The 12202-nt window shown below is 46.1% G+C and overlaps 1 protein-coding gene across 7 annotated transcripts in view; it reads left to right on the forward strand.

Moving 5' to 3' along the window:
* The window catches only part of NAV2 (neuron navigator 2), a 768613-nt gene that overhangs the window by 492760 nt on the left and 263651 nt on the right, over nt 1–12202 (forward strand). For all 7 annotated transcript variants that reach the window (XM_082628907.1, XM_082628910.1, XM_082628903.1 and 4 more), the window contains exons 2-3: nt 489–606; nt 8965–9017. In XM_082628907.1, the coding sequence (XP_082485033.1) occupies nt 489–606; nt 8965–9017 (171 nt within the window). The remainder of the gene's footprint in view (nt 1–488; nt 607–8964; nt 9018–12202) is intronic.

A 12202-nucleotide genomic window follows, 5' to 3' on the forward strand; every position in this document is an offset into this window, starting at 1 on the left:
CCTTTACAAGGGACCCAGGCTCCTGAGAACTCAGCTAACTCAATAGCCCTCCTTTCCCTGAAATGGCCCGTGAAAAGATGCCTGTTGGGTGGTAACCTCCCCATACGTTTTCTCAATAAAGAGAAAAAGATGGGAAGGGGCGGCGTAGGGCAGTGGGGCGGGGGAGACCTCGCCTGCATTTAGAGCCGCAGCCTCTCAAAGCCGTCTGGCACAGACTGTTTAGTTCCGTGTCCCCTGTCCCATTCAGGCCACTGCATGTTTTGAAGCTTTCTTTAGCTTTCTCCTGAGCCTTGATGGCAGATCTCTCAATAGGTGAAAGCCTGGCTCTGGCCAGCTGAATACCCCTTGGGCACAATGCACTGCATGTTAATGGCGCTGGCTCGCCCCAGACAGCTCGCCTGTGGGACAGTGGCTCCTATACTGGCCCAGCAGCTGCCTCAGATGGAATCTGACGGGGTTCCTAAAGTTGCCCGTTTGCTTTTTTGCAGATCTACACGGACTGGGCCAATCACTATCTAGCCAAATCAGGCCACAAACGTCTCATCAAGGATCTCCAGCAAGATGTGACGGACGGCGTCCTCCTGGCCCAGATTATCCAGGTTGTGGGTAAGAGCAGATTTTACGTCAGGGGTGGATGAGTTACCGTGGAGACCAGTCCAGACGGGGTCGAGTCTGGCAAGAGGGACTGGAACCCTGACATCTAAAAATGCAGTGTTTCTGTCACATGTATGACACTTTTTTTGACTGTCTTGTGCCGGGGGAGTGAGGGGTACCAGCTTGCTTTTCCTGATAAGATCACCCGCGTGGCAATCTCATCTTGATTCTCTGAGAAGAAAGACTAGCCATGGCTGGGGGGAAATGCTGGTGGTTTGGGGAGGGGCTCTCTGTCCCCTTTCTTACCTCCTACCATCTTTCTGGCTCTCTCACTTCCCCCCTGCGATGGTGCTTTTTTGTGGATTACTCTGGCAATATTTCAAAAAAAAAAAAAAAAAAACGGCAATATGGGGCTGGTTTATTCCTGTGAACTCTAATCGGGTCTGAGAAATCAAAGGATCAAACTCCGCAGAGGGCTGGTTCTGTTTTTCATACTAGGGGAAGGGAAGTGGAGCAGTAGGGCTTTTAATGCCTTGGCTGTGTGCGGCAGGAGAGGAGTCACCCTGGGCAGGAACGTGGGTGGAGGCTGGGCACAGCTTTGCCTTGGGTCTTAAGGGAAGCACCCCAGTGGTCCTGCCTGAGAACTCAGAGCAGACCGTGGAGGCGGGAGGTCAATTAGATGGCATTAGGCTGATTGTTGTCGCTGGCAGCTTTAGCAGCCAACTCATGCCAAAATAGAAGGCAGAAAAAACGGACAGAAGCCCCAGCCCCTCAGGCGTGAGTTCTTATGGAAAAGTTGCTTCTCCTTCAAGTGAGAAGAAGCCTTGTATAGTTCTAGCTCTGCTCACATCTGTGGAGACTGTACCTAAAAATATAGGTACGTTGCCCTTAGGCGAAGGTCTTGGACTTTCAAAGAGAAAGATGCTTCCCTGCTGTCCTAAGGTTGATTGAAGACCAGCTTCCATTGGTCCTCCTTCTCTTCTCTCCTTTTTCCTTCCTTCCCTGTATTAGTTTGCTGTTGCTGTATAACAAAGTGTCACAAACTTAATGGCTTAAAACAACATATATTAACTGTCTCACAACATACATTAACTATTTCTGTGCATCAGAAGTGCAAGCATGGCTTAGCTGGGTGCCTCTGCAAGGCTGCAGTCAAGGTGTTGGTCAGGCTTGAGTTCTCATCTGGAGCTTGACTGGGGAAAGGGGTCAGGCTTACTCAGACTGTTGGCAGAATTCATTTACTTGCAGTTATAGGAGTGTGAGCCCTGATTTCTCCCTGACTGTTGGTTGGAGGCCACCCTCAGCTCCTAGAAGACCCTCTCAGCTCCTTGCCACGTGGGTCTCTGAACATGGCCTCTGCCACCTCTGTTTCCCTGTCTTTAAAATGGACACCGCGATGCCTGCTTTGTCTGATCTTGTGGCAGTCTTGGGAAATGCATAAGGTAGGTATCAGATATGAAGTATGCTTGGATACTGGAAGGTGTTTCTGGATAGGACTTGGTAGCCACTGCCTAGAAAGATATGTGTAGAAAGATGAAGAGGCCTCTGAACCGATGTCAGAGTGTCACGATAGATTAGTTGTATCTGCCAGGGCCCAGCAAAGGTGAATGGTAACATGTATTGCAAATTTACTAAGCATAGTGCTAGGGAAATGTAAGCTAGCACAGTTTTTAATCATTGCTCAGGAGGATGCTTCCCTGAGTCTATTCAGATGAGATGAACCTCCCTAGACAGTGACCTTTCTGGGCCTGAACTACTGGACTGTGATTTCAGAGGCTCAAGCTAGTACCACTGGTGCGGGCTGCCACTCAGGCCACCAAGTTGCTTCCCCCCAGCCCTCAGGAGAGGCTCCCTCTGCCCAGGGACTCCCTACTAAGTAAGGCCAGATGTCAACACATGGAACTCTACCCCTGACTGTGCCAGGCTCACACCCTCTTCTCTGGGTGTGGAGAACAGAGGCCCAGGATACGGGGAGATGAGAAGGCAGCTAAACATAGGCATCTCCTATGTGACTTCTTCCCTAGACTGTCCATCAGCCACTTCAGAACATTTCATCTCAGAGTGTCTTGTGAACACAGATCTCTTGGTTGGGGGGGGTGGCGGGAGGGGATAGCACTCTGACCAGGATGCTAAACTATTAATTGCTATACTCCATGCTTCCCCCACACATGTGCCTATAAAAGGAAAATGTAAAAATATATATTTGTATGTGTACATGTTTTTAATATATACACATATGTGCGTGTGTATATATATACACACGCACATATGTGTGTTGGGGGTGGGTGTATCTCCCTCTATTCTCCCTAAGATTTTCCCAGAATTGGAGTCCTAGTGACTCCATCTTGTATCGGACAGAATTCTAGTGGTTGCAGTTGCTCTTTGGCTGGAGAGCTCCTACTCATTCTAGAAAGGTCAGTTTCTCCCTGATACTTCCTAGCTCCCCCAGGCAGAGCTGGAGGGACCCTCCTCTGTCATCCTACTGACTGCTGTATTGGGTCTGGGTCTCTCCAGGCCTGGGTCTGAGTCATCTTTCTTTCTGGGTTCACAGCATTTAACATGGTACCTGGCGTGCAGTGATGTTCAAGAAGAGTTGAGGAGATTAGGGAAGAGAATTTTATTCACTGCAACCCTTGCTTCCCTAAGCCTGGCTCAGATGGTTTCCAAAAGATGGCCTGGATGTTTTCCCTTACCAGTATTTAGTGTTCTTCTGAGCACTCCTCTAAACTGTATGTCACACCCTCCTCCTTTCCAGGATTCTGGTGCAACTCTAAGGTTTGGAAAGGACCTTTTTTTTTTTTTTTTTTTTTTTGCGGTACGCGGGCCTCTCACTGTTGTGGCCTCTCCCGTTGCGGAGCACAGGCTCCGGACGCGCAGGCTCAGCGGCCATGGCTCACGGGCCCAGCCGCTCCGCGGCATGTGGGATCTTCCCGGACCGGGGCACGAACCCATGTCCCCTGCATCGGCAGGCGGACTCTCAACCACTGTGCCACCAGGGAAGCCCCTGGAAGGGACCTTTTAAAAGCCTCAACCTGATGTGTGAATTGCTTCCATGAAAAGTAGTCAGCAGAGTCTATTAAAGTAGTCAGCAGATGGGCAACTTACTACCTCCTCAACTAGTTCTAACGATGGAGAGTTAGAATGTTTTAAAAGCTCTTGAAGTCAAAATCTGCCCCTCCTTGGTCGTGTCTCCCTACAAGCACTAGTTCTGCCCTCCAGGGCTACAAAGAGCAAAGCTCATCTGGGACAACTAGAGCATCAAAATAATTGAGGACCATTGTGGATTATAACTGTGGAATAAAATAGGAATCCACAAATCTGTATTGATAGATAGATACATAAATAGATGATCTATCAGTGGAGGAGAAGAGAGAACTCAACTGTTCGGGTGAATGCTGACTGATAAATGTAGAAGAGTTGCATGGTAAAGGTTAGTTAAGGCAAGAATCATCAATGGATGCTGAAATCTAGAGGAGAAAGTTTGATGGAGAGCAGCTATTTACGTGGTCTTAAAGTGGCTCTCCACTGATGGCTTATTAGTTGCAAAGGGAGCTGTAGTAACCACATGGGAGAATGAGGCGTCATGACCAGGTGATCAAAAGTACATCACTGGGCTTCCCTGGTGGCACAGTGGTTGAGAGTCCGCCTGCTGATGCAGGGGACACAGGTTCGTGCCCCGGTCCGGGAAGATCCCACGTGCCGCAGAGCGGCTGGGCCCGTGGGCCATGGCCGCTGGGCCTGCGCGTCTGGAGCCTGTGCTCCACAACAGAAGAGACCACAACAGTGAGAGGCCCGTGCACTGCGATGAAGGGTGGCCCCTGCTCGCCATAACTAGAGAAAGCTCTCACACAGAAACGAAGACCCAACACAGCCAAAAATAAATAAATAAATTTATTAAAAAAAAAAAAAAAAAAAACTTGCAGCCAGGGAGATTGTCCTTTTAAGGGACAACCTGTTCCTAGGCCTGGGAGGGAGGAATGTTGTGCATAATGATTAAGGATCCGTGTGCTCTGAGGCCTGACCCATGACTGGGAAGCTGGGGGGCTGGGTTAGGAGGGTAGGAATCAGGGAACGTTTCCTCAAGGAATGTATCTATAAGCCAAGACCCCACATTTGGAGTTAGCTGGGTAAAGTGGTCAGGGAGGGCTTTCCTGGTGGAGGAAATAATGCACAGAAAGGCTGGAGGATGGAGATGCAGAGGCTCACCAAGGCAAAATAAGACCAGGCTACCAGGTACAGGGCAGTGAATTCTGGGCTTTAACCTAAAGAACAAAGGCCAGTGGTTGAAGAGTCGGTTTTCAGCTTGGGGATCTTACTACCTCCTCTACTATTTCTAATGACGGAGAGTTGGAATCCTTTAAAAGCTAAGATGTGTAACATAAAGGAAAATCTTAGATGCTTTTCACAGACATTGCTCCTACCTAAGTCTCCATCTAGCCCAGATGGGCCCTAGGATCTAGCCATCTCTTCGTCCATCCATCCTAGGGCTGGTCTTACCAGATAGTGGCATATCTTGGGGCCCACACTTTTCTGTCATTGCCTTCTGCCCATTAGGCAGCCTCTTAGTGCCCTTGCTTTAGTGACTGAGGGTTGGGTGTCTGTGTTCAGCCTCTTATTAGTATGATTATCTTCTTGAGTCATGAGCTGCCCGAAGCCGGCAGTTGCCTGCCAGCCCATCACAGTGCCATGTCCGTGAGTTATTAGAAAGGTTTACGAGGCCAGGATAAACAGCATGAATCAAGAGGGAGAGACAGGCCTCCCTCCTCCTGCCTACATTGCTGTCACTCAGGGAGGATGCCAGAAGGGGTTGGAGTGAGCGAAGGAGAGAAGGGGCGGGAGAAAGGGAGGAAAGAGGAGAGAGAGAGGGAGGGAAACAGGATAAACAAAGGAGGCTTGGAGAGAAGGAGGAAGCCAAGACAGAGAGGGGATGAGAGCAGCTCACTTTCCACCACCATTTGCGCTGCCTCTGAGCACAACCAGGAAATTCAGGCAGCACGCAGGACTCTACCTTCTTTCTGTTGATGACCTGCTACCATGGCGTGGCCTTGGGTAAGTCATCTGCCCTTCAGTGAGGGCAGCCAATTTTGCTAGACATTGGCAGGGCTGCCAGCTGCCCTGCACATGCATAGATGCCACGCATAGATGCTTGGGCTGTTGAAATGGCTTGGAACCCTTCCGAGGAGGTCTTTTGAGAAGTGATGAGCTTGATTCCATTCTTCTCAAAGTGCACTGATGCTTTCCAGTTACTCACTTGTCACCTTGTGTGCAGACAGGTCACCACATTAGAGATTGCTGGAATGAATAAATTACCATCGGCACTTCAGGATGCCAGTTTTAATCACAGTTGAAGACTTCGGGGGACACATGCCTTTGCTTCTCTGGTTATCTGCTCTGGGGCTGTAGCCAAAGACCCCCTACCCCGAGTTAATAAATTCAGCTCTGAGGACCAAGCTCTTCTTCCTTCTAACCAGCAGAATCAGAGCTGCTATTATTGCTCTAAGTATTTATGACAACCACAGAAATTCTTGAGAATTTAAGTTGAAGGAGAAGTATTTAAATTACATGAAATTGGAAACTAGGAGGTCCAGACTTTTTTGCATTTTTATTAAACATTTATTTTGAGTTTGGGCTGAGTCATTTGATCTCTTCCCATGTTTTCTTTAGAGGGTCATGAATAGGCTTCACCCCATTGGTTTATTTTGAATGTTGTAAAATGGCAGCATTAGGCTTATAGGAGCCTAATGTATTCAAGGAGCACCTGACTGTGGTTTAGGTGACAGACCATGAAAAGGAATTAGTGGGATAATTAGACCAAATCCCTTGGTTTTGTTTATCCAGAAGGTATATAAAGAATCTTTAAAATGACTTCTCAGGATCATAGTTATCCATCCTTCACTTTAATGAGCACTAATGAACTGGGTGTTGATCAGAATCCAGTGCCATATGACTTTGGCCATCATGAGTATCCAGCTGGAAGATACCTTGAGTGGCCTTGATTCTCAAAAGCCATATCAGTGTTGTTTATCAAAATCCAAGGTCAGAGTGCAAGCCTGCCATAATTTCCCATGTATGAAGGAGTGCCATTTGTCAAGGATCTTTCTTTTTTTCCACCTTCAGTACATACATTTATATATACAAGTGAAAGAGCAGCTGCCCCAAAATAGACAGTAAAACTTTGATTCATTGGAATGTTCAGAATACTCCTTAGTTCCCCTCAACAAATACATATTGAGTGGCTACTGTGTGTCAGGCACTGTGCTAAGCTCTAGGGTTATAGTAGAAAACAAAGCAGATGAACATCCTTGTTTTTGAGGAGTTTACATGCTAGTGACACATCCTGGCTAATTGTATTTTCTGGTGAACTGAAGAACAAACATCCATGAGTTACCCCATTCATTGGGCATCCTTTACATGCTTTTTAAAGGCTTTATGGCACCTCTTTTAGGAGTAGGGAAAAGCAGGTTGAGGAAGCTTCCTAAAATGCCTATCCCGGTGTTCTCAAGAGCTGAGAAAACTCAATTGGCTCTCTGAAGACCGAGGTCTTCCCAGGTGGGTCATAAGCCTGAATATGTATTACTTTGGGCCAGTTCTAAAGACGGTGTAGATCAGGCTGAATGTATACTAACCAGTCTGTCTCTGGTAATTAGATTTTTAAATAATTTCCTGCCACTATCTTGCTTTCTTATTTTTTACTTCTTAAGATAGAAACACTAGAGGAAAAAAAACCAATTGAGGTAACGGTGAGCTATATTTAGGTTCAGGTGTTCTAAAACCTTAGTGTCCTGGGACACTTTGAGTCTGTTATCCTTTTCAGACACTTTTCAATGTCTTTTCTCTTCATGGAAGTTTTACGTGTCATAGTCATTAAAATTTGATGTGATATATATATAATTTTTTAATGCAATTTTGCAAACACTTGTCGAGCCCTAAGGATACAAGTGTGAAAAACAAAATCTACATGTCTGCGTAGCTGGGGGAGACAAGAAAAGGAGTTACACATTAGGTGATTAAAAGCAAAGTAGAGGCAAGTCCAGGGCACTGGGAGAGCAAAGAGACCTAGTGTCTCACTGTTGTGGCCTCTCCCGTTGCAGAGCACAGGCTCCGGACACACAGGCCCAGCGGCCATGGCTCACAGGCCCAGCCGCTGCGGGGCACGAACCCGTGTCCCCTGCATTGGCAGGCGGACTCTCAACCACTGCGCCACCAGGGAAGCCCAAGTCCGTAATTCTTCACTGTGAACTCCTAGCTGAGTTTCTGGGCTTAACTCAGATGGAGACATCAAAAAAGGGAAATTTTATTTTATATATTTTTACATAGATGATAAGAATATGTATTATTGGATTAATGATCTCTGCCATACATAGAACGCTCACTGTGTGCTACGCACTGCACTAAGCAGTTTACTGGCATCATATAATCTTCTCACAGCTTCTCCTGTGAAGTAGGTAGTATTAGCTCCATTTTATAGATGAGGAAACTGTGGCCCAGAGAGGTTGTGTTACATGGCTGAGATCACACAGCTGAGAAGCTATAAAGCTGAGCTTCAAACTGGGGTATCTTCGCCTCCAAGCCACTACACGTACTGCCTTTCTTGTCGCACTGTATTTGCAAACTCAAACGTCTTGGGCTGTGTCTTGCAAGGATTCCTCCATACTTAGGGTGAAATACATTCACCATGGGAAGCTGGGCCTTTCTTCCCTGTTATTTATTTGATTTCCAGCTTATTCAGTACAGCTTCTTTCTATCACTTCCCTAAGTAGGTAGGTAGGTACTCTTTTGACTTCAATAGTGTGTGTTCCAGATCTAATCTGGACTTCCTGTATGACCATGGATGTGCCATTTTTAAAGTCTCACTCTCTTGTTCTTCCATTGGCCTCCACTTCGGGAATAGAATCAGGAGAAACAAAAGCAATCTTAGCATTTCTGGCTAAAGATGGGGTGAGATGCTGTCGTCTATGGCTTTTGTCCCCAGGAGCTGTGTTGTGGCTGGATGGATCCACTCTGAAGCACCCTATCTTTTGTGGGCAAGTTGCAGTTGCCTTTTTAAGAGCCTAAAGCACAGTCACAGCTCAGGCTGTTTCCCAGTCTCCAGACATTTCCACCATGCCCCATCACTCCAAGACTGTCATCAATGCAGTTGTCTCTGCCTTAGATGACAGCGACCTTGCCCCAGCTGTCCCTGGAGGGCGGCAGCTCGATGAGTAAGTCCTGAAGCTTGCTAGATGCGTCTCAGTATTTCACATGCCTGCGTTGGTTGGACAAACCCCAGTATGGGCCTTAGGAGTTTCTTGGCCTCAAGGGTTCTGAACATCACTGCTCAAAGTGTCTGTGATGATTATTTATTTTTCTGACTTGTGTTTCTTTTTTCAGCAAATGAGAAGATTGAAGACATCAATGGCTGTCCAAAGAACAGATCGCAAATGGTAAGTGGTACACGGGCAGTGAGTGTTTATGTTATGTTAGTAAGCCCTGCCTCTAAATGATATTGACCATCTTGAAAACATTCACACCACAAGCTTTACTCTGGGGGATTATATTAATAAACTAACAGCCATTTCCAAATAGCCATGGTTTGCTTCTCTGACATTTGTTGGCATTTACTGGAAGATGGCTGTGATTTTTACGTAGGTCATGAGACAGCGAAAATGAAATATGGTCCTTGCTCTTAGAAGCAAGTTATGCAGAACTGCTGCAAACATACCCTTGTTTAGAACTTGGGCTGATATGACTCTTGCTTTTTCCTCAAAGACCCACATCAATTTCTGTTTGTGTATATTTGTGCTGGGGCACAAATGGAGTGATGGTATCATAACAACCATCAGAGACTGGGGCGTGTGGTCTGATTGCCTTTAAAGGTTAGAATGATGTGAAATCAGGACTGTGACAGGAAATGTGAAATGTCCAGTCACATCCAGACCATTCACAACGTAACCTTGACAAGTGACATTCTCTCTGGCGTGATATGCTTAAGCTCTGATATTATAACTTTAAAAAATCTTTAAAAATCTATTCTGTTCTTGTTGCATGTCCTGCACATAATCTTTGAATGAAAATTCATGATCACTGTTGAGTTTAGGGAGCACTGAATTGTGACACAATCTGAGTGCTTAGTTTTTCCCTTAGAAATGCTTTTCAAATATGAGTATTTCCACAAAGATTGTATATTATCAGACTCTGTTAAGATGACGCTAATACCTGTTTAAAATATGAAGATGGCAACTGAAGGACGACCTTTTCTCCTGGACGTTAATTTGCTTCCAGAAATCTAAAAAAAAAGGCATAATTTGTTTTCTAACCTCACCCTCCTCCCTTTGAGTAGACACAATTGGATAGTCTCATTCCAGAATACACTGAAGTGATTGGCCTTCCTTGGGTTTACTGTTTAATTTTCTGAATTGCTTGTTATCCCAGTGAGTGGACAAGATAGCCTTTTCGTCAACTTTTTATCTAGATACAAAAAGTTTCTTATTATAAAGAGGAGTGAGTGTGCCTGGCGGGGGCAGAGGATGTCATTTTTCACGTTAAATTCTGAAACAAGTTTCTCTTTTTTTGTTGCTCCACTGGAGATTCTGTTTCTGTTTGTTTCATCCGGAGAGCAGCCAGTCCTCACATAGGAAAGTCCCCATGCAGACATCTCATGGCTGCTTTGACTTTTGGAAAAGCTTGGCTGCTATTTTTGCCAGAGCTTCTACAGCTGTCTGGTGTATTAATAATTGAGAAAATTTGGAAGATAGAAGACTTAATTTTAGTGCAAGCATTTTACACATGCAGTCATAGCTTCTCATGAAAGAGATGTAGTATTTCCGCCTGGGATAGAGACGGATGTGTTTGTCCCAGCCCATTACAATGCATATGTACAACTGACAGTTTAAAGTAGTGAACCTTTTATTCTGTTTGGTGCATTTGTATTTTCTGTACCTTCTGTTGGAGATGTTTGCTGTTAAAGTCCACTTTCAAGCTTACAAAATAATACCGTCACCTCAGATTCTTCTGTGCCAATTTAGTTTATGTAACTATGTTATGTATAATGCTACATAGCACCAACGCAATTTTGTGGTTTCTCTGTAACTCTTTCAGCTATGGAAGTATTGGGTTTTTCTTCATGGGCTGTGTTTTTTTTTCTTTTTCTTTTTCTTCTAAGAACACAGGAATATAAAATCCTAAAATTGTCTGTGGTAATTAGTTCCAGCTCAGGGGCGGGGGGGGCAGACAAGGTCTGGTGGTAAAAGTGGCAGAGAATAATTCAGCAGACAGGATGTGAGTCCAGGAAAATGTCAGAACCTCCACCACAGTCATTCCATTCTGTAGGAAATGAGAAAGGCGATGATAAGGAACTCGGGGCCATTGTCCTTTCACCTACATCACAAAGCAACGACACGTCCATAACGCAGAACTCACCTAGGGCACACGGGAAGTGCTGCTTACACACAAGCACAGTGTTCTGGCTCATAGGACACCTGTGTGTATGCGTGTGTGAGCACATACAGAGTTAAAGCATCTCTACTCATGGGAAGTATCATTTGGGAAGATGGCGTAGCAGATGAGCCACCATTTCTAGATTCCTAGAAGGTTAAACTCCCAATTAGTCTTTATTTAGGGCAGCCAATGATAAGGATCTGTTGTTGTTTGCTAAATGTTGCCTGTTTGGAGGAGACCAGAAGGGAACATATCCAGAGAGCATCATGTTGGCAAAAGGAAGATGATGCACAACGAGAGAATTGGAGAGTATACCTGCTGGGAGGGTAGCTATGACTCCACTGAAAATCATCAGCATAGGGTTATTGTGCTCACAGAACACAGAGCATCTTCAGAGGCCTTAAATAACGGAGACAAAAACAATTTTTGCTTCGGAGCAGGGGGGATGGGTGCTATTTCAGTTTTCAAGGGGCAAATTATTTCATTAGCTAATCGGTGGGTAAGCACGAGAGCTTTAGTTTTACAGGTGGGGTGCCTCGTCCTCCTCTCGTATCCCCCTCCTCCTGGCCTACCAGGCTGCCCGGAGCTCTCTTCTCCAACTCCTGAGCTCCAGGCTCTGCTTCAAGTTCTGCTGTCTTCCCAGAGGATGTGGAAGTGAAAGCAGACCCTTGTGGCATACGGACTAGAGAATTCCAGAGGCCTTGAGGCACAAACATTATGGGCATGGCACTGTATACTTTTAGCCTGTCAGTCAGCACACGGTCACAGAGTGCCGACTAATGCCAGGCACTGGACTAGACCAGGGTGAACAAGATGGGGTCCCTGCCCTCAGGGAGCTCAGTGATGAGTGGGCAGGAGACCAGAGAACAATTAGAACACTGGAATAGTGCAACTGCTCCCATAGACATCTGTGCATGGCACAGTGGGGGCCATTCCACTCCAGGACAAGGGGAGGCTTAGGAATAACTTTTAGGGGTTGAGTCTTGAAAGGCAAGAGGGTTCACCACAGGGAGTGATGAGTGGAAGACGATTCCCATTTCTGGAGATTCTGTTTACCTGAGGATATCCTGGACCCTGCAGAGGAAGGTTTGGCAACATTTGTTCATGGCTCTTAGCGTGTGCCATCAGCTGTGTCTGGTGAGACTCTTCTGGCCGCTCCTCGGTGTCAACCCTTTGTCCTGTCGTATCCGAG

Source organism: Mesoplodon mirus (genome assembly GCF_964341445.2).
Source record: "Mesoplodon mirus genome assembly, chromosome: 7".
NCBI lineage: Eukaryota > Metazoa > Chordata > Mammalia > Artiodactyla > Ziphiidae > Mesoplodon > Mesoplodon mirus.